Here is a 22872-nt window from a genome sequence, read left to right on the forward strand (position 1 = left end):
CACAGATGTAGTGTGACAGGCTTAACATTAAGTCTTTAACATACTCCTTTTGGTCTCAGTCAAAAATGTGATTTTGCCTTTTTTAACCACCTATTTTAGGATGAAACAATCTCTAAATGAGCTTTTGTCACTCTAATTCTGAGTAAAAGAGGCATCTGAAATCTCACAGTGTTATGGCTATTAAAGCAAGAGCAAAGTGTGGATTTTTATGACATTTAGCCTTGGAAGCATATTACATATGGTACTAACAAAACTGAAGCTGGGTCTTCACAAAGAAACACATTTAACATGTTTTCTTGTCAAGTGTTTTTCTTCTCTTGATGATCCAATATAAAAGAACATTGGAAACATCTCATTTTTTAATGCACAGTGAATTTTATATAAGCTTGTAATAATCACAGTCCTCATGAAAAACTCTAAAGGAATTTTTACTCGCCCTTTGTTTTCTCACCCCCAAGATGAAGATGTTGTAGTATGACAATGCCTTGAATAACCTTTGTATAATATTTCTGAAGAATAACTGAGACTTCAGGGTAGTCAAGAACAATGTAAGCCAAAAAGCTGCACAAACAGGCAGAATTTGATTTGCAAAATGAGCACGAACAGCAACAATCAGTAAACAGAAGCAGCTTTGGATTTGGAAGGAGTTTGAAGAATGGATGTGTGGATTTCCAATCCCCCCACCATGAATTTACTGTGTATCAGTACATTCAAGATTAAGTTGTTGAGATAATTAACACAGACACATCTTCTGTTAAGATCTCGGCAGGAGTCTTCTGAGACTTTAAAGTCCTGAAAATGATGACATTTGCTCATGTAAGTGGCACAACTATGCATTTTATATTTTGATCTTGAAGTAACTTTAGTTTCATTTACGTCCTTCAGGTTTCCATGTGTCTTTTTGGTCTTGATTAGTTCAAGCTACAAATTACAAATCTACCACTAATGCTAGTCTCTAAACCATTATAATAATTCATAAAAACAGTGCTTCACAGTTTAAAGGGTTTGCATCTGATGATTATTAGTTGAAACATCATAATTGAATGTTGCAGTTATTTTTTAATATCAGGATGTTGTGAAGTACTAGGTCTTTCATAAAAACAATGTAATAACTTCCAGTAATGATTTCTCATTCTTTAAAAATTAGTTCACTGAATTTTTTCAATTTGCCTTTTCTGTCAATTCAATTACATTAAATCAAGGGAATTAAATTACATTACAAATATTGGCAATTCAGTATAGTAGCATATTGTTTGAACACAATACTCTGAATAAAGTTTGACTTTTTTTTGTTCTGTTTTGTACACCTCTCACTGATCTGTCCAAGAGTCAGTCCTTACTTTCATACCCTTTTTCTCCCACTCTAGCAATTGAAGTCACTTAATTGATACAGTCACCACTTTTGCTCAAGGCATACCAAATGTGGAAAACATAGCTCCTGTTCTGCTTGGGCTTCTGATGTTTCAAATTTACTGGAAATATTCTTTTCAAAGAGATAAGCAATTCAGGAACATCTATGATTTTAGAAGCTGTAACTGTCCCTCTTTAAAATAGGAGATTGAACATGTCTTCTGCAAATTCTAAGAGCAATGTACTGGTAATCAATTATTGACACATTATCTACTTGACATGTTTACAGTCTAGTTTGCTCCTTAAGAATCTGAACAAGGAAGATTTTCTGGCACCTGAACTCACACTCAACTCCAGACAGAAGGAGTCCATGGTCCTTTAAGGAGCTACTAGAGGTAAGTACTGACCACCTTTCTGATGCAAGGTACAGAACTACAGGGGAAAGTGGCAAAAAGGAGGACTCTCTCCGTAAAGAAGGTACAGAAGTTACATGGGCAATTAGCAGAACTGTAGCTGGCAGTTATTAAAAGTAAGAGAATAAAGGCAGCTGCTTAGGAGCACTGAGGAAACAGAAAACAAGGGCTGGATCAGTAAGTACTCACGGTATACTAGTAAACTAGGGGCCCAGAAAAAAATTACTTGGAGAAAAATTAAGAGCCTAAAAATGCTGAAGTGAACAGTAATAAGTAAGTATTGTTCAGGGAACAAGCTGAATCTTAGATAAATGAGTAATTCAAAGCTTCATGACTCATTTATCCAGGTCCAAAAATGCATGTGGTAAAGAAGAAAATTCAGATCATTACCCACGTGCGTTTTACATTACTGGATTACCACATTTTGAAGAACTGAAGCAAACAATTTTTTTAATTCAACTTCACAGGATAAAAATTGTTTATAGATTTAGCATAAATGACAACTTTCTATGATTAGTTGGCAGATACCAAAACACAATGCCCCCAATACATACACACACACATCAACCTTCTTGCATCACTTCTGAAGAGTACATTTTCAGTTTATCAGTAGTTTCATTTGTTAAGATCAAATGAGGTGAAAGGCACCAATACAACATTCTTTAAAGAGAACCAGGCTAGTAGCTTATCTTAGGTAAACATACTGTCACACGGGAGAACAAACTACTTATATTTGTAAGGCCAGCATGTGGACATACTGCAAAAAAGATTGAAAAAGAGCCCTAGATAAAACTATGCAAATACCTTTGTCCTCGTGTACCCTCTAGTGGCTGCCAAGGTTGTGCTGGCCTCACAGTAACTAAGAGGCAATTTCCTCTATCAGACAGAATCTGCAACAACTCTTTTAAATAGATGGGAGATTCATGAGATCAGGGCTCTGGGCAAAAGAATGTATTAATCGAAGTTTTAAGTTTACAACAAATTCTGCCTTGTCAGTGCAATGAAGTGAACCCAAGTTTTTCACTTAAAAATCATCAATACACCAGGCTATTCACATAGCAAGCATTCAGGGTACAGGCCTGTGTAAATTTGGCATACGTGCATGCTTCATGGAAACTGTGGCAACATAAGTAAATTATGCTGCGCACTACTCTTCCAGAAGTCCTCTGAGGTTGAAAAAAAATCCCTACACACAGGTTGCAGAGACTGCATAAGAGCCACTTATGTATAGAGTACCAGCTCAAGACTATTGTAGAAACGTGCTTTAAACTAGAACTGGCTGTTTTGTCTGTACGTGCTGAAGACATGGATTATGTCAGGGACAACAACTGTCATCCACCATAAGAACATTCTGCAAGCAAACAACTAACCTTTAATTTGGTTCAGCTTAAACAAACATGTGCAGCAGACATTTCAAATAAACCCACTAAAAATCTCCACCCCTCACACCCAAACTTTCCAATAAATAAAAGCAAAGGTCAGCACCCTAGTCAAGGTACCAAGTGCTCTCCATAACAGAAAAAATCTCAAATCATCCTCACTGCTATGATTTAGCAAAACAATATAGATTGCATTCTACTGTTTAGTGGATCACACAGCTGGTGAAACATGAAAATTAACAAGTCAAAAAGAGAATAATGAGTTTGTAGCACCTCCTATCTACTTCTTCATGAACTCTAGATGCTAGTTGCATCACTCAGCCAAAGATGCAAGTCATTAAAAAGCATCAGAAGAAACACCTTGAAAACTGCTGAAGTGTTGAGCCTTTAACAAATCACTGCAAAATTTGTGCAGGAGGGAAGTATTGTGGGGCCTCTCATGATGCTGTGCCATTATAAATGAGATACTCACTTGACCAACACAATAAAGGCAAAGGGTGGAGTAATTAGACTAGATACCAATACCTGTATATTATAAGAAAAAAAAAATCAAAATACTGTCTTGAAATGATGAAATAATGCCCATTCAAGATAAAGATTTTACAAAGAAGAGGATGCACACCACAGATGTACAACACGTCAGAAGTAAACCGAATCTCAGGCTACATGTACAATGGACATTTTTAATAAAAAGGTTCTCTTATATTCAGTACAGCACATAGACAGAGTTGTCCAGTCAGTCCTGCATACAACTGAAATAGTTTCTCTTCACATACAGCAATCAAGTGGTCAGTAGCAAGAGCGCTGACTCTACTCTACATGGCAGATGCATATGTTTTTTCTGCACTCCAAATGTACATCAAGAAAAAAGCCATGTCATCCTATAGCTTAGCCAGCTCTTTGCTTATACTATTCACCTGCATCACATGTTCATAGGCAGCAATGCAAAAATCCCTCTTTCTGTGTGTTTACAGCTTAAGTTAGTCCTTTCTCCATTTTTGAAGAGAACATCTGAACAACTGTGTTGCCAGTCATTCATCCCCATGCCTGAGTTTTGCAATAATGCAGTACAAGTTTGCCATCACTTCCGAAACACTGCAAGAAGAACAACAAAAAAAGAGCTGTTACAATTATTCATGGGCTAGCATATACATGAAGCAAAGCAAAGACCCCTCCCATCAGATAAATGTGTCATGGAATATTGTCATAAGAAAGCTCCCCATTAAAATGAGAGGCATGACAACACACTGCACATGGAAGAATGCATTTCCAGAGACTGCATGAAGTCACATCTCTTTGGAACAATTCACACAGACCTGTGAATATCAACTGCACTACACCAAATGCAAGATATTACTGCTGGGGGCAGTAACAGATTTCAAGTGCCTAAGGTGTGCTGAGAAATCCTGCTAAATACATATGGAAAGAATATTTAAGATATAAGTTACCTCATAGAGAGTCCCCACTTCTTGGTCTGGAGATGGAGCAAAAGACTGGTTTACATATATGAACTGCATGAAAACAAGAGAGACGAGATGGGAGATCTCACATGGATTTCACTGAGAGCACAGAAGAATATTCTGCAGTCAAAAGTTCTGTTATAATCATTAAGCCTACAACAGAGTATGACCAGTTACTATCTTCACTTCATTATGGAGGAGCAACATGACCATGAGGAGTCACCTCTGTCTGGCCAGCCAGACCAAGTCAAAGTAAGTGTGCTGACTTAATTTTCTGCAAGCTGACCTTTTACTCTCCCATACAGCAGCCCAAAGTGAACTCACTGGTTTAACTCTTGCTCTTATTTCAACCAAAACCACTCACGCTATTCCAGATTTGCTCAGTTAGGATGGCCATCACAGAAATTAGAAACATCTTGTTCCATTTTCAAGTCCTTCTCACTTCTTGCCCCATAAAATGCATTTAAACATATAGGAGCTAATGCACAATGACGAAGAGGGCCTTAGGATCTAACCTGTGAGGCAGATGTGGGTACTGGGGTATCATGTGCTATTTCCAAATAAAATATATAAAATTCCTAGGGCTTTGTTCTTCAAGTATAGCCTTAGGCTTCAGCCACACTGGAAGGCTATGTGCTCCTATTTTTTTTAGCCTGCGATAATGAGAGGAGAGTCACTGAATCAAACTGTTGAGAATGCTCTTAGTTAACATCATACTTATCACTCATCTTTTGAAATACTAAACCACAGAAAAGCAGACTCCTCATGATTTCCAGGTGAATGAAGTTCATGGTCTCAGTGCATGTATGCCTATATACATACATATATATGCCTATATATATATGTATAAAAATATGTATAAAAATTCTGTTCTAAACCAGGAACAAAATTATTTCAGCTATGCTAGCTGACTACTTTAATGAATCTAGATTTAACTGTACATCTTAAATAAAAACTCTGGACTGTATGGATGTTGAGAGTTCACTGCAGAACAAAATCAGTGCAATTGTATTTCCAGCTCTTCCAGTATTATCACGATGCCGCTTTGGATAGTCACTTCTGAAGGAAGGAACCCATAAATAAAACCAGCAATCTGCTGCCCAAGGGCAAACACTTCCCAACTAACCATTCTAAAAGCAAAATAACAGTATGTGATTTTTAGTATGACAGTAACTAAACTGTTTTAGAGTGAGTTCTGAAGGAAACAGACAGATTCAGAAAACTGATCCCAAAAACTCTGGACTGTTTCTCAAATACTCTGTCTCCATACCCAATTCCTCCAGGTACACGGTGCCTAGGAAGGTATCTCTAGGATACACGGCTGCCCAACCTGCACACAGCTCTGCCTGGCAGACACCGAGAAATACAGACACCACAAAAAGCCCAAAGGTCAGTACCGAGCACACCCACACCGCGCTGCTACAGCTCGTTCAATACTACATTACATTGTGGGGTCTACTTCGAATAGTTCTCTCGATGCTTCTCCTCCAGGTTTCCGACAGGCAGCCGTAGCCTGGATCCCAACAGTGTCTTTGCAGGGTTTGACAGCGCGGGCCCTCCACCCGCAGACCCCGCCCGGTGCCCGCCCGTACCAGCTGTTCGGAGGCCATCAGCTTGAGGAACTTCTTGATGAAGTCCACGAGGCCCTGGATGGTCCGGGTCCGCTCCACCGCCCACTTCTTGGTCCTCATGATGGGGGTGTCGCCCACGGCCTTCAGCAGCACATCAACTGCGGGGAGCACCGCGTCACAGCGGGCCCGCCCCCCGCCGCTCATTGGCCCGCACCGCCCGCCCCCGCCGCCCATTGGCCGCCGCGCCTGCCCGTCACTGCGCCCGCCCGCCCCGGCGGAGGCCTCTCGCCCCATTACTTTTCTTTTTCGCGTCGCCCGCAGGCTCCTCGGTGCCCGGCGACCCAGCCGGGGGCGGGCCCGGCTCGGCGGGCCCCACCGCGGCTCCGCCCTCCGGGTCCTCCTCCCTGCCGTCGCTCCGGCCGCCGCTCTGTGCCATGGCAGGCACCGGCTGTTCCTCGGGCTCCGCCATGATACCGCTGCTGCGTGGGCGGCGGGAAGTGACGCCACGCGAGGGGCGGCCTCCACCCCGCGAGGCGTTTTGTCCCTCGTGGTACACCGCCTTCCCGTCACGTGATGCTCCAGGAGCGTCACGTGCGACGCGAGCCGTCCCTCCGGCAGCGGCCGCGCCCCGCCGGTCACGTGGTCCGTCCGCCCCGCCGGCACCGGCCCGAAAGTGGAACCAGGGTAGGGAGAGAAAGGAAAAAGAGAGAGAGGAAAAGGAAGAGGAAGTGAGGGGGACACAGCACAACTCGTCCGGCCGCCGCCGCCGGCCCCCGCCGTCACCCCACCATGATCAAAGCTATCCTCATCTTCAACAACCACGGCAAGCCGCGGCTCTCCAAGTTCTACCAGCGCTATGTACGGGTGGGCCGGGGCTCGGCGGGGCGGGCGGGGCCCGGGCGATGGCCGGGCCTGGCGGCGGGGTTGTACGCGAGGTTCCCGGCCCAGCCCGGCCCTGGCGGCTGCGCTGGGCCCAGGGCAGCGCCGTGGGGAAGGGGACGGTGCTGAAACCGTGTACGCGAGGCTTCGAAAAAAGCCGCTGCTGTTTATGCTGGGATTTGTCTTTTAGAAGCTCCGAAGGTGAAGGGGGAAGGAGTTCCGTCCAGCCGCAGGCTTGGCTGCCCCGTAGCTGTGGTGTGGAAGCGCTGCTTTGGCTGAGCTCTGCTGTCCGGAGCGGTGCGGCGTGTCTCCGTGCAGGGCTGGCAGAGCGAGTTCTTAAACGGAACCTTTTCTTTTGGAAAGTCTCACCGTGCTATAAAATTGAAGTTGACATGAAAACGTAACGAACCAGAAAAGGGCATTCTTTTGCCTGGCGGAAGGCAAACAAGCAGAGCAGCTCTGAAAGTGAAGCACAAGCACTCAGACTGAATGGAAAGAAAGTGCAATGGAAACTCGTGATTTAATTCAAGGATGAGAGTCTTTAGCATAATGTTTTGAGCGTACTTTATTTCCTAGCAAACATGTTGAAGTCTGCTTGGGCATTAAGATGCAAGAAAATAGTTGGTATATCTTAAAGTTATGTAAACAAATAACTTTCTCTATCAGCGCAGTTACTTGGATTTGTGGCCCCTTTCGTGCAGTTCTGGCTATTACAGAACTCCTAGTTCATCGATAGGGATGGATCTTACTTGCACACCTCAGAGCAGAAGTGATGACTGTGACACTTCAGTTTGGTCAGGTTTTGAATTAAAGGAGTGTAACTGATACAGGTCCTTCTGATGTGTGACTAAAGCAGAAGGGGAAGGAGAGGAACAAATGGCCATAGGATACTAGATTTTTCTTGTAAAACCATTCTGATCTGCCAGTTTCATAACTGGACTTAAAGTCTGGATGCTTAAAGTAACATGTTTGCATCAACAGAATGCTTTGAAGTTTCATGGATACCAAATTAAACCAAGAAACTTTCTGGTGCACAGAAACAGGTGCAATCGAATAAATTGGATTTTTATGTGTGATTTCAATAATGTAGATTTTTTTGTGGACCTTTTGAAGGTTATGCATTTTTCAGTGTCAAATGAACTGGTACTTGAGGCAAATCTCAATTTTTTACTACAGGGCAATGCATCTGCTTTCTAGAGAGATTGATTTGATCAGATCTGTGAAAGATGCATTCATTTCTTTCGTAATACTAAAATTTATAAAATGGGTCTAACTCTTTTAGCTGATAGATATATATGAGAATGGAAAATGAAGTTAATAATATTTTGGACTTAGATTGAGAAATGCTAATTATGGCAATTGAAATATATGTCATCATCTTGTCTTTCAGAATATAGACCTGTGGCCATAATTTCAAAGTTAAAAGCTAAGTTTCTAAAGAGCCAGAATAATTCAGTCTCAGAAGTGATGTTTCTGATCTGCTGAGAGTTAAGGTCATGGCTTAGGAGAACATGTTGGTCATGGTGCTCCTCTATTTTAAGATATTTCTGGAAGTGTTACATGTTGTGGGATTTATAGCTTCCCTGCTCCCTTCAAGCTCTGGGGACTTCGTTTTACTCTCTGTTGATGGATAAAAGTAGTTTCAAAGCATGCCTGTAGGTGTTCAGGCTGTGTTGGAGATAGAAAAAATTCAAACTACTTGAGAATACTTCCAGTTTACTTAATAAAACTACATTTAGATTGTTTTTTTACAGATGTTCCTTAAAAGCAATCACTTTTCCACATTTCTCAGCAATACCTTCTTCTGCCACTTGTAAATAATGGCTTTTTATTTTGAAATGACACAAACAATACATGTCTTGTTAACTGACAGATTTAAGGCTTCAGAAGTAGATAGTTTGAGAGTGCTGATACACTTTGTGTTTTACAATCTTGTGTGCTGTGCATTGTCAATCCTTTTTAGCAAAATGTATTTTCTTCTACAGAGTGAAGATACGCAGCAACAAATTATCAGAGAAACTTTCCATTTAGTATCAAAACGTGACGAAAATGTCTGTAATTTTCTAGAAGGAGGACTGTAAGTATCAAGTTTGAAATAAATGCCCAGTACTGACTTTCAAGTATTATTACTTCTGATTACAGTACAACTTTTCCCAGCTGTGGTGTAAATGGCATGTCACTTGAGATTTGTTGATGCACAAGGAGTTATATAATTCTGCAACAAGTGAACATATTCTTTACTAACTGAAGCATAGCTATATATACTAAAATGTCTCAAGCAATAAAAATAAATTTTCCCTGGTGCTGTAATGGCCACAGTGCTATATCTAGTGCCATGATTGTTTCAGATGCAAAGATGGGGAAGGAGCAGGCCGATGTTGTTTTGCTATAATCAAGCTAAAGATTTCTGGTCACATTTTAAGAGGCATTGGCATTTGCCATACCTGTTGAATCACAAAATATTCCGAAGGGACCTGCAAGGCCTCTGAAGTGAATGGGCCAACCTTGGTGTTTTTAGCACCATGCTCTGACTAGCTGAGCTAAATCTCTAGAAAATTAAGTAGTTTGGAACTGTTCTTTGGCTTGAACTCCTAAAATTTGAGCAAACAACCTTTGATAGTAGGATTCCTCAGCCTTTTTATCAGGATTTGGGCTTGCTGTATGAACTAGGAAGAAAAAAAATATTTTAAATGTGGTAACTAGTTTCAACCAAGATATTTTGCATGTATTTTATAAGTAAAGGAAGAGCAAGGTAGGAAGAAAGTGAGGCTTATGTGTTCTGTCTTTATAAGACACAAAATAATCTTTTTTGAATCATCTTCGTTGTTTTTGAAGGTCATCTGGCTTCAGGTGAAGAAATTCTTAAATTGAGATGTTTTATTTTGAAGTATATATTAGTCATCAAGAGTAAATGGTTAAAAAGCCACCTTCTGGAAGAAGGAGTTAGAATTGATGGATTAAGCTCATGCTCTCCAGTCCATGATGTAGAGGTTGTCATAGTGTGTCAAATATTATCTTTATGGGAATTTCTGGGTACTGAAAGTTGGTCTGCTAACACCTAGATTTTCTGTGTGCAGAGTCAGTTAGATGCTTAGCTGTACTATATCAGCTAGGATGTCTTTTTTTCTTGATCAAAATGATTCCTGATTTTTAAAATTACTGTTTTGTCTGACTACTCAACTGGTGATTCTATCATTAGATTCTTGGAGATGAACTCAGCTTGGAAACATTCTGGCTTGAATTCTTTAAGTCAAAGGCAGAAGACATTTGGAGCTTTTTTTAAAAAACGCAGCTGCTTAACAAGAATAAGCTGAGACAGAGAACACAATTCAAGCTTTCCTCCTACTCCTCAGTTACAGGGTTACCATTTCAATATATTTTTAAGTTTGTTTTTTTTTTTTGAAACAGGGTTAACTTTATGGTTTGCAGGTTACCCGAAGGCCTCAACAGTTTATGTGTAGAACTGTGTGTACTTCAAGTATGAAGTATTTGAAAGAATTGGATAAATGGATCACAAAAAAAGAAACTTTAATTGCCATGTTTTTTCACTGTCCTCTTTGTAATAGTGTTATCTGATACATAAACATTATTCCTGCTCTTCAGAAACAAAGGCTTCCCCTTCCCTACCCCAATCCTTGCTCTCTGCCAAGTGTTAATGCAAAGTGCTTAGACAAAAGTGACCTAAAAGGGTTTTTTTGTTTTTTTTTTTTAAATCTGTGTAGTCTCTCCCTGTGATAAAGACAGAAACTAAAGGGATGAGTTCTGGTGCACCAAATGGGTGATTCAGTTCTGGTACAGAATTGGAAAAATTATGATAGTCATGGCTATGTAGGTTCAGCCTAAAAAATACTCTTGTTTCTGTAGGAGTGGGCCTCTTACAGCTCAAAGCAAATGTCAGTGATCTGATGTAGCTCGCCTGTGCTTAATGTGCTCTTTTTTGAAAGGCCATAGCAGAAGAGTGGAAGAACCTACCTCTTTAGACCTCATTCAGTGTCATGATTACTGAATCCATGAAAATATAATTGCTTCTGTGACTGTAACATTGCATCATAAATATTACTTGAAGTATGGACCTACTTCTTAATACATTAAACATTTTGTAGCACATGTTCATGGCTTTTAAATGGATCATAAACCTAATTTTTTGTAATCCAAATGCCAGTCTTCGTTAGAGTATTTTGTTTTTCTCTTGATGCTCATCTGAGAAGGTCAGGGAAGCATTCGTAGGCATAGACTGTTAATCTGTAAAGCAGATTATTACCTGTGCAGTGCCTGCCTGCTAGTGTGGAATGCAAGTACATTTAATATTTGCTTTTTTGTGATCTGTTTGAATTGATTTTAATAAAAAAGTGCACAAGTTGATGTAATTTTTATATCCATATGGATATAAGCAACAATATAATGATAACTGCTTGCATGGTGTAAATTGGCGTGTCTTGTTACTTAGTCTTCCATTGGAGTTATATCACAAAATAAAAGTTGCAATATAGTTTGGATTTGGGAGAGCTCCAGCTGTTAATAACAGGCCTCCTATTAATTGAAATAACGATGAGGATTTGCTCAGCTTATCCTGACATGCTAACTGAGCTTTACTTGGTTTTTTTTTCTCCTCTTTAGATTAATAGGAGGATCTGATAACAAACTAATTTACCGACACTATGCCACCTTGTATTTTGTCTTCTGTGTGGATTCCTCAGAAAGCGAGCTTGGTATTTTAGACCTCATACAAGTAAGTTCTTTTTGCTGCTTTGTGGGGGTTTTTTTGTTTTGTTTTGTTTTGTTTTGTTTTTTAAAAAATTCTTAATAACTGTAACTCAACTTTGAAGTAGCTTAGAACTTAACACATTTTGCTTGCCTTTTTTTGGTAGTATTTGGAAGGTTGCTTTTATACTGTCAGCATACCAAGAAGTGCTGAGTATTGTTTTCAGATTGTTTGCACTTTCCTGGGCTGTCTTGGAAACAGTAGTTTCCCAAGTTGATGGGAAAGTGAGGAAACTGTTGGGAGCCTCCTGAACACAAACTATTTTTTGTTTTAGCTTTTCATGACCCCTTTTTGGCTGCTGGTAAAAATGACACAATTCAAACATTTGCTATACAAGTGTAGATTATGAGAACTCTGACAGACAATGCTCTGTGTATAAATTTATTTTTATGTATTTTAGTATGTACGTAGACTCATACACACGCATATGCATATATAAATTCACTATAAGTGTATAATGCGTAAATATGTCCTAAATCTCCCTGGATTAAACTTTCCTTGTGGCTTATGAGCTTTTTGACAGGTATGCCTTAGAAAAGGAAAGCAAATACTTCCTTAGGTATGTGTTCTGTACCAGGGGAATTGGGATGGGTGGGGTGGGGATTGGCTGGGAGAAAGAAGATCTGTAAGCCTAGATTCTTTCTGTATCTCAGTAAGAAAGCTCAACAGCACAAATGGTTTAATGAGATAACTGCTTAATAGAACAGTGTGAGAAGATGAATGTAGATGGTAAATCTTATACCCTTTCAGCTGCTGGGCATGCCACCTTCATGTGGCGCCTGGTGGAGCCCAGGTGGGTTATCTCACAGTGTGCGATGTAGAGCAGATCCTGTCTATGGAGAGAAGCTCTTCCTCTTTTGAATCCTTGAGCTATTATATAATTTCCTCACAGGAAAACAATTCTTGCTAAAGGATATTTTCTGGAGAATTTCTTGCTGCGGTTTGAGGTCATGGTGAGGCCATGCAGGTGTCATGTTCACCGGTACAACGTGGGAGCTGCCTGCAGTCTCCTCTGTTACAGTGAACTGGCTGAGTTTTCCCTTAGCCAAGGAATTTCTGCAGCACAGCACAGGCCTGCTCTGTTCAGGTTGTGTTACATGGATGACTAACCCCTAGACATGCAACAATCTCTTAATCAGAATCAGTATATTCCATTCTTACAATTCAGTTTTGCCAAGGACATCATAGGTTAGAGATTATATTAAAAAGATCCAGGCTGCTCCGCCCAGTAGAGCAGATAGGGCCTGTTCAAGATGACTGACTCCTTCATTAGAATGTCTTCTGCAAGGCTTCGAGGTGTAATTTCCTTCCAACTCGGGGACCCATTGTGGCCATTGAGTTCAACTCCTGACCTTGCTCAGGACCCCCCAAGAATGACACCCTGTGCCTTAAAGTATTGTTCAAATGCTTCTTAAACTTAGGCAGGCTTGTTGCTGTGGCCAGCATTTAAACTACTTAATGTGTCCCTATCAACCCTGTAACAAATACCATGTCTGGTAATATGAACGCTCCTAGGTCAAGAGGCCTCTGACTCAATCAGTGATCTTTTTCAACTTAACACTTGCAAATAAACAATTTCACTAATGATCATTAGTGAACTCAGATGTGCAAAAAGTACAGTAATTTCACGAATACAAGCCGCACCAATTTGACCAAAATTTTGGTGGAAACCCGGAAGTGCGGCTAATATTCCGGGGCGGCTAATCTATTAACAAAATTCTAAAAGCTGCCAACACGGAAGTGAGAGCCCGCGGCAGCCCCAAGCCAAGCTGGAGCCCGGCCGGCCCCGGCAGAGGTGGGAAAGCCTGGCAGAGGCGGGGCCAGCAGTGTCGGGGGCGGGCGGCAGAGCCTGAGCCAGCAGGGCGGGGGAGCCCGGGAGAACTGGGGCTAGCAGCGCAGGGGAGCATGGCAGAAGCAGGAAGGCCGGCGGGTGGGGCTGCCTGGCAGCGGGGGAAGCCCAGCATAATCGGGGCCAGCAGCGTGGGGGAGCCCGGCGGTGCGGGGGCCTGCAGTGCCGGCCAGGGCGAGGAAACGCGGCGGCGGTGCAGACGGGAGGGGGCGGCCGGCGAGCCTGGTGGTGGCGGTGGCAGCCCTGCCGGCGGGGCGAGCGAAAGCGGCGCTCGCGAAAGCGCCGCCGCGAGCCGCGAGCCGCGAGCCGCGCGCCGCGAAAGCGCCGCCGCGAGCCGCGAACCGCGAGCCGCGAGCCGCGAGCCGCGAACCGCGAGCCGCGAAAGCGCCGCCGCGAGCCGCGAAAGCGCCGCGGGGCGGGCGCGGCGCTCGCGAGGCGCGGCGCGGGGCGAGCGAAAGCGGCAGCGGGGCGGACGGCGAGCCCGGCGGCGGCAGCCCTGCCAGCCGGGCGAGCGAACGCGGCAGCGGGGCGGTGCTGACGGGAGAGGGGGGCCAGCGAGCCCGGCGGCGGCGGCAGCACCACCCGGCCAGCCCCGCCGAGCCGTGGCGCTGAGCTGGGCCACCCGGCCCCGTCGGCAACCATGTGCGGGCCGAGCCTGCCTGGCCCCGCCCCGAGCCAGTAAAGCCCGCTATGCCGCGATCCTCTTACTAATTGGCCAATTTGTGAAAGCTGCGCACGGATTCTCGCGACGAACGAAAGTGCGGCTAATATTCGGGGTGCGGCTTATCTATTGACAAAGACAGCAACATTGTCGAGGCACCGGGGGTGCGGCTTATAATCCGTGCGGCTTGTATTCGTGAAACTACTGTAGTTTCACACCATGAAGTGATTTATGTCTTTGCATAAAGTGGGTCTCAGTTATATATGTATATATATATGAAACAGTAAATATAATTTACTGTTAAACCTTTCAAAAGTTTGCACATCAAGAGAATTAATTTATTGCATAAGTAAAATCTGTCCTGAGACAGGGGACTGTATCCGTTATTTCACTGTAGAATCACTACAAATCTCTAAAACCTCACAGTTCCCTGCTGACCCTTGAAGCTGCATAGCTTCTTGCAGACACCTTGTGCTGTTCAGAACAGCTGTTCCAGTGTTGCAGGAGCAGGGAAGGAAATTCCCTTCTGGGTTGTTATATCGTCTTTGGTCATAGAACATTCTGCAATATCCGAACAGCACAGCGTTAACAAGTAAGGTACCCAATGGCCATACCTGTTCTTAGCAGTTTGTTGTACAGGATTGCTTAGTTGCCTGTTGCATAGTTGTCGTCTTACTTGGAAGTGCTAAAATATTTATGAACAGAGAAAAGAAGCATATTCATACATAGACAGTGCGGCCTAAATTACACATTCAGGTGTTGAAGCCAATTTCTGGAGATTACTACTACCCATAATTATATAGCCTCCAAACTTTTTGAATTAGAGAATTTAAACTTTTCTCTAAAATGCTTTGCTTCTTGTATCAAAAATATTTCAATAGATTTTAATCCCCTAGTCTTTCTATTTCACATTTTTTCCAAAAATGCCCAGTTAATTACATGTCAATATAATTGCTTAAAGGAGACTGAAATGATAAAAATGCTAGTTCCATTTGCAGAAATAATACATTTTTCTCACCTGTATGATTTTGTTTATAAATCAGTCTCTCCACAGTACCTATTGAATTTGAGGATTCAAATTTCTCGTAATGATTGTAATTCAGCCATTTGATTATAGTGTAGAGTATTAGAGATATATTAAATATTAAAATTATAGAGAATATGTAAGTATTTTTAATTTCTAGACTGGCTCAGAAGAAGGATCTAGCAGTAGCAATCAGAATCAAGTGTATCTTTTAGTGAAAGAGGGCCCTCAGGAAGTTTATTATTACTTGTCAATCCCACATGCAGTGTAGACTAGCAATATATACACATATATGTTGAATTGAGCAATTAAGCTTTGTTTTTTCCTGAGAAGTACTGAACCATTTTTATACATCTTTGTTTACTGTAGTTCAGAGATAACACAGGCAAGAGTGAGACATCTGGACTTTGTTATGAGTCATACATATAAAGAATTGTCCAAGTAAGTAGATATGTTAGAGACCAGTTTATGATGGAAAGTAAACTGGTGAAATGAACTAGAACTTAGTATAGCACTTTAGAGGTTTCCATCACGTAAACTGAATAAATGCATAGGAGATTAGATTATGTATAACAGTCTGCGGTTCTTTTCAGCAGAAAGTTTTTGTTGTGATACATCAGATACTTTTGTGAATGCCACTTTCCTCCTCATTAGGTCAGAGCTGTTTCAGAGGTAAGTCTTGACTCAGGCTTTATGAATATGCAATACAAACCATAGACTCTGCCTTGGGTTTAATACTGTCTTCAACTTGCATTTCTTTGTTTGAACAATTAAAGCAAATTCACATTGTTAATTTTTCACCATTTTCTTCCTTTTTTTTCTAAATATAAAGACAATTTTATTTTATTATATTTGCTTATTTGGATTGGGAGATAGGTCAGCATCTGTCTATGCTTTGGTTTTGTAATCTTTTGGATTCAGTGTTAAGTTCCGTTGTGCTGTTTTAGGGTCTTTGTGTTAGCCTCTGAAGTGTATGGTTTTAGTGCATGGAAGGAAAATATGTGTGAAGACACAGCCAGGTGTAGATTGCCATAAGGCAAAAAATGAGGGGCATTTACAGTGATACCTTAGCTATCTTATGGACCTCAGAGCCTGTGTCAGCTCTAAGAATTTGTGAGTATTTCAAAGACATAGTAAGTCAGCAAGCAGCAGAGTCTGAGATCAGTCTTCCATGGGAAATTGAGTACAGCCTTTCGAGGTAGTGGTGTTCAGTGAGATGCATGTGGGAAATGCAGTGCAGTTTATGTAACTTGTTTTTCTCAGTTCTTAATGATAAATTATCCTGACCAGAGATGCTTTTATGCTGATTAAATAAAAAACAGAGAGGCATGTGACTGGGCAGATTGAATTACATCTGCCCTCAGGTTTACCATTGCTGTTTAGCTACGGAAGACGAGGTGGATATTCTTGGTATGAGTTACTCCTGTTGTTTTTAACTCATCTTTTGTGCCTGCTTTTGTTAGTATTTGACGTTATCTATGCTCAGATACATTTAATTGATTAGATGTTCCAAGTTTTCTGCTGGCCTTGTTATCTTCCTACTAGTGTATGATTTATTCCTTTTTTGTCTTATTTGCTTATTTTAAAAATAAACCCTTCATTTTAAAGATGATGTTTTATGTTTTGACATATGGCTGAGTAGAGGCTTGTACATATTCAATAAAAATGTGGTGTTTTGTTTCATATAATTTGCGCTTCCAGTGTGTATCTGTCTTTATTGAAGCATATCTCTTGGAAAAGAAAGGTGTGCAGGTTTTCTTGTTTTTTATGTTTTTTGTTTACTTAGATGGAGATGTGCAAGGTTGTTTTTCTTTTTACCATAAAAGATTATAATTTCAAAAATTAGGCACAAGGGGGAGCTGGTTATTAATTCTGCATGCATCCTTTTTTTCCTACTGTTCCAGTAATGTCACAAGGTGCATCTGAACTGATGTGTGTGGAGGGTGTGTGTGTCCCAAAACGATTTATGTGTTTTCTCTTCTGGTTATTGATCTACAAGTCTGCAGCACCTGAAGTGATTACTGAAGTACTTAAATTTTAGCACTGCAATTCATTTGACTCAACTAAAATTCTGATGAAAATGACTCTGATTTTATTTACTACTGCAATTATTGAAGGCATTTTAAAATAGGCCAAGAATTGTTAGAGTAAAAAATCTAGTTTACCTTGCAGACCAGTGTTTTAAAAGACCATTTATAATACATGCAGACCTTGTAATTTTTGGCATTATTCTGAGTGAACTTGCCGTCATGAGTGGAAGACGGGGGAAATTTCCAAAGTTTCAAAGTTTCCATGAGAAATCCTTAGTCAGGGAAAAGTCTCAGTCAAGGAATAGTCGGTGCCAGCTGATTTCCCCAAGATTAAAAAACGATTGTTGCGCGTTACTAGTCATGCATTTTAAGCAGAGATTTGTGAATTTATTTAGTGTGTGGAAGGGTTGCTGTGTAACAGGTAAAGGTTTAAAAGTAACCACTTCAACAATGGATCAAATGTTGTTAGAGAAGCTGTATTTACTGGAAGAATGTCACAAAAATTAAACTTTTGCTTTATTGATATGGGAGTATGCATGCTGCTGCTAAATAAATGTGTTTGGGGGGGTGCTGTATTTTTAGGATTCTTCACTTGCCTTTGTTTTTAATGGGTTCCTTTGTATTCCAAGGAACTGGACAAATGTTGAAGTCAGAATGCATGCATCATGTGCAAAGTTAGTGACTTACATGAGGAATAGTGTCAAACTCTTAGCTCTTGTAACTAAAACCATTGGACAAAGGTTACATTTACGCTGTTTCCAATCTTCTTGCAGCTACTATCAAACAGCACTGTCCTTCTAAGCGCATTCTCCTAAGGTGCGAGGGAAGTAAGAGAACATATTTGGTGATTTGTTTTGCTGCATATGTTGTCAAATGTGTAGTTTTTCCTGCTTAACACACAAGTCAAGTATTTTTGTTTGCTTGCATCCCTTCTTTATAGAAAACTGTTATTACCGCAATGAATTAACAACTGTTTGAAGAAAAAAAATTCTTGCTTTGCTTAGCTTCACTATGATTTAACAGAAGCATATTCATTTTCTTAGTTAACTTGTCACCAAAACTTATTGTCCTGAGTCTGCCTCTGAATATGCTCTATGTTCCTAGTTTAAGTGACAGATTTGTATTTTGGTATTAAAGAATAGTCCTTGTTTTAAATGCATGGATCATCAGTTAATTTGTAGTTGGACTTCAACATTTTAAAGACTTCTGTAGTAGTAGTAGTAGTAGTAGTAGTTGTAGTAATAATAGCAAGGGCAGGGTAGGATTGTCCTCTCTTTTATAGTATAAGCAGGATGTGAAGACCAGTGGTTAAGATATAAAAGTAATCCTTATTGATAATGTGAGGTAGGCAGTTGGGATTGGCTGATGTCAAGCACATCTGTTTCACTGGGTCTATACATGTCTGTAGAAACAGGACTTTTATCCACAAAGAATGGGGTTACATCGAGATGGAGTCTGGTCAGCAGTGTTCTCCAGAGCTCAGTGTTGGGGCCAGGCCTCTTAAATATCTTTATCAGTGATCTGGATGGGGGGTTTGAGTGTTCCCTCAACCAGTTTGCAGATGATTTTATGCTGGGTGGGGGTGTGGATCTGGCGGAGAGATTCAGACAGGCTGAAGTGATGGGCCAAGGTCAGTTGTGACAAGACCAAATGCCAGGTCCTGCCCTTGGGTCACAATAGTCCCTGCAGTGCTCCAGGCTGGGGCAGAGTGCCTGGAAAACTGCCTAGTGGAAAAGGACCTGGGGGTGCTGGTTGACAGCATCTGGACATGAGCCAGCTGTGCCCAGGCAGCCAGGAAGGCCAATGGCATCTTGGCTTAGATCAGCAATAAAGGCCAGCAACTGTCCCTCTGTACTGGGCACTGATGAGGCTGTGCCTCACATCCTGTGTCTAGTTTTGCTCTTCTCACTGCTAGAAAGACATTAAAGGGCTGGAGCAAATCCAAAGAAAGACAGTGAAACTGGCGAAGAACCTGGAGAAAAGGTTTAACCTGGAGAAAAGAAGGACTTGGGGAACCTTATCATTCTATACAACTATGTGAAAGGAGGTTACAGAGATGCTTCAGTCTCTTCTCCCAAGAAACAAGAAACAGCCAATAGGACAAGAGGAAACAGCCTCAGTTTGTGCCAAAAGAGGTTTAGACTCAACATTAGAGAAAAAATTTCACTGAGGTGGTTGTTGGGCCTTGGAATGGGGTGCCTAGGGATGTGGTGAAGTCACCATGCCTCATGTTTTAAAAACATCTAGATGTGGCACTCAGGGGCTTGGGTTAGAGCTAGATTTGAAGTGCTAGCTTACCTGTTCAACTCATTCATCTTCAGATTTCCAGCCTAAACAATTCTGTGATCTATGTCAGAACATGGTTTCTTGTTCCTATTTTTCTGAGCCTTGGCAGTTTGAAATCTGGTGCCTCTCAAATATTAAGATGGGGTTCATAAATCATGTGGAACAGAGAATCAAAATGAGATGTTTACCTTCCATATTGCTTCTTTGTGATGTTTGAGCTTAGAATTGAAAAAACATTGTATGCAGTGACAGTTTAATACATAGTGTTAAATATGTGTTGTGACAAGATGGCCTTGAAACATATAAAACTGATTAAAATTTCCAGCAAGTTGCAGTTTATTAATTCTGTTTATTATTCTCACCATTAAGATAGAAGATACTGATAGATCAATAGATCTAGATTTATTGATAGAAGATAAAAAAATTCTTACAGAAATTATTTTTCATTTTGAAGACCCTAAACTCAATCTTGCATCTCTTAGAGAGATGTTGACATAACCTAGGTCTCTTAGAGAGATGTTGACATAACCTATGTTCATAGGAGTCAACCCTTGAACAAAGGGAACTGTGCATACAACTCAGTAAAATTCGAGTCTTTGGCAGCACTCACCCCAAGCACATGGTGATTCTCATTCAGGAATGTCAGAACTGCAAATGCAATTATCTGGATTAATTGGGGATTGAGTTCATAAACTCCTTGGATTTTTCTGCTTTATGCTTTTATATTCTGGTTTTAGAAGGAACGTATTTGTGTGTGTATAAACTGCTGGACTTTTCTAAATTTATATGTTTATATACGTTTATATAGACTTTTATAAATTTCTAAGTTTCTATATGCCCAACAGGATCAGGAGGTGTGACATTTTTCATCCTGGGTTCAGTGGGTGTAAGTCAGGTGGAAGCTGCATTGCTACTTCTGTCGGAGGCTCACCCCTCACCCTGGTAAATCTGTAGCAGGGCAAGCCTGGGACCAGAGCAGCATGAAGGAGGGTGAAAGATACAAAGAGGCTCTTTACTCCCAGGGGGTTCCGTGGTTTATTTCTTCATGGCTTCCAGGGGGCAAAGAGGAAGTTTCCCAAGCACAGGGGTCTTTTCTAGGGTCAGGAAGGGGAGGGGGAATTTACATCCTGCCAGTAGGGCAAAGCAGAGGAGATAGGGTCAGTCCATAGGTATTACAGGGGTCACAGGAGTCAAGGGACATACCATTCTTAATACATCTTGGGTAGTGGGTTACAACAGCTGTGCTGCTGCTGGAAGGTGTGATGCTGACAATTAACAGCAAAGTTAACAGTCTGATTAACTAGGAGTTGCCTGCAATGTAGTAATTATTAAAAATAATGATGGGAAAAGCTGATTTTTTTTTCTTCATAATTGAGTTCTAATGAAATGTGAAGGAGTACTTTGAATCACAGCTGAGAAAAATATAGTGTAGGTTATGTTACTGGTTTTTAAAGATGTCTGTTTTTTAAAACAGTGTTACTTTAAGCAGAGTTTTAACCTAAATTGGCTTGTGCATACAGTTTTGCATACAGATAACATACTTTTGACATAATATTAACCACGTAATTTCTGTAGATGCCTTTAATGCCTTAAGATCTGACCAGTGTTTAATTTCTGTATTTACTTTTCTCAAACCACACACCTAATAGAACTGTAGAGTTTTTGTGGAAGATTGACCTTTGGTGCTTTTTTCCCCTTTTTGTAGGTATTTGTGGAAACACTAGACAAATGTTTTGAAAATGTCTGTGAGCTGGATTTAATCTTCCATGTAGACAAGGTACTGTGATGACATCCTGTAATATTTTTATCAAGTAAAATGTTTGGTTCAGGTGATGCTTGGTATTAAACTTTACCTTAGTTTCCAGAGAAGGGTAACAAAGCTGGTGAGAGGTCTAGAGAGTAAGTTTGGTGAGGTGTGGCTGAGGGAGCAGGGAATGTTGAGACTGGAGAGGAGGTTCAGGGGAAACTGCCCTCTGCAACCGCCTGAAAGGAGATTGTAACAGCATGGGGGTTGGTATCTTCTCCCAAGTAACTGGACAAACAATAGGAAATAGCCTCAAACTGGATACCAGGAAGAATTTCTTTCCTGGAGGAGTTGTCAGGCATTGAGGCAGACTGCTTGGGGAAGTGATGGAGACACCACAACCAGAAGTCTTCAGGAAACAACTGGACATGGCATTTAGTGCCATGGCTTAATTGACATGGTGGTGTTTGGTGAAAGGTTGGACTTGAAGATCTTGGAGTTCTTTTCCAACCTTACTGATTCCATGACTTTGTGATTTAATTACCAGTGAAAACTACACCATTTCTGCTAAAATATTACTTTTATTACTTGGAAGCTGCAATGGAACATGCCTTTCTGAGGAACAATAAAATAATATGGGAGGTTTATTATTGCACATAACATTGTAAAATCTAAGACATCTGAATATTCTTAGAGTAGGAAGAGCTTCAAGAAATAGTGTGCTCTATTTTGTTTATGGTCAGGTTTTATATACGTTTTATGTAAGTTTCATATAAGTCAGAACTGAAGTTGTTAAGTGTTTTGCAGTTAGAATCGGAAGGTGCCTTTCATATGCTATGATTATGTAATTTAAATGCTGTGTGGATCTTTCTGTTTAAAATCTCAAACAGACTTGTCTTTTTTCAAATGTTTAGAAACAATCTTGTTTTAATATTCCCAGCTATAAGAAACAAGTGTTTTACTTATTAATCTAGTTAATAGAAATGCTGTTGTTATAGTAACCTTTCAATTAAAAGGATTTTACCATTTCTTGGTGTAATACCTAAAATACTGAGGATATACAGAATTTACTCCTTCAGTTGCATTTTGTGCCTTCTGTTACTTTCTGTGCAGTCACCTTTCCCCACCTCTGAGCATCTTTCTGCATGAATGGCAAAAGACATCAAAGGAAAGTAAGATAGAAAAAGTAGACTGAAAATAATACCAAGTTAGTTATCTGAAAGAGCTGACAAACTGACTCAGTTTGTTTCAAAATCAGGAAGTTCTTTTGGAAGAAACAGTTGCACCTTGACCAGATAGTGAAATGGAGATGACCTAGAGTGAGTGTTTAACCAATACTTAGGTCATGAAAAGTCATTAGGATTGCTAGTATTTTCTATAACTGGAACATGTTGGATATTTCCAAAATGACAGATTAAAGTACAAAAGAGTTCATGAGTGGCTTATATATTGACTTCTCACCTT

At 40.8% G+C, this 22872-nt stretch overlaps 2 protein-coding genes across 5 annotated transcripts in view; one reads left to right on the forward strand and one right to left on the reverse strand.

The window, feature by feature from the left end:
- Window positions 1-3805: 3805 nt before the first annotated feature.
- On the reverse strand, window positions 3806-6694 carry ATG12 (autophagy related 12). Its single transcript, XM_033084767.2, has 4 exons — window positions 6471-6694; window positions 6195-6331; window positions 4591-4653; window positions 3806-4237 (listed from the first exon to the last, which is right to left on the reverse strand). Exons 1-4 carry the CDS (start codon window positions 6640-6642, stop codon window positions 4178-4180), a joined length of 432 nt encoding a protein of 143 aa, XP_032940658.1. The 5' UTR covers window positions 6643-6694; the 3' UTR covers window positions 3806-4177.
- An 86-nt stretch (window positions 6695-6780) lies between these two features.
- Window positions 6781-22872, forward strand: part of AP3S1 (adaptor related protein complex 3 subunit sigma 1) — a 30182-nt gene continuing 14090 nt past the window's right edge. For 2 of the 4 annotated variants that reach the window (XM_033084763.2, XM_033084765.2), the window contains exons 1-4: window positions 6781-7031; window positions 9038-9129; window positions 11670-11781; window positions 21370-21441. In XM_033084763.2, the coding sequence (XP_032940654.1) occupies window positions 6963-7031; window positions 9038-9129; window positions 11670-11781; window positions 21370-21441 (345 nt within the window). In that variant the 5' untranslated portion in view covers window positions 6781-6962. The remainder of the gene's footprint in view (window positions 7032-9037; window positions 9130-11669; window positions 11782-21369; window positions 21442-22872) is intronic. The other 2 variants (XM_033084764.2, XM_033084766.2) reach the window with 1 other exon arrangement.

Source organism: Catharus ustulatus, chromosome Z, assembly GCF_009819885.2.
Source record: "Catharus ustulatus isolate bCatUst1 chromosome Z, bCatUst1.pri.v2, whole genome shotgun sequence".
NCBI lineage: Eukaryota > Metazoa > Chordata > Aves > Passeriformes > Turdidae > Catharus > Catharus ustulatus.

What these genes read in the sequence shown, in the direction of transcription:
- ATG12 (XM_033084767.2), bottom strand. Translation starts at nt 6,642, where the DNA reads ATGGCGGAGCCCGAGGAACAGCCGGTGCCTGCCATGGCACAGAGCGGC. An exon ending in GGGCGACGCGAAAAAGAAAA is followed by an intron (nt 6,332 to 6,470) that starts GTAATGGGGCGA and finishes TGCTCCCCGCAG; the next exon opens with TTGATGTGCTGCTGAAGGCC. An exon ending in AAGTGGGGACTCTCTATGAG is followed by an intron (nt 4,238 to 4,590) that starts GTAACTTATATC and finishes TTCTTCTTGCAG; the next exon opens with TGTTTCGGAAGTGATGGCAA.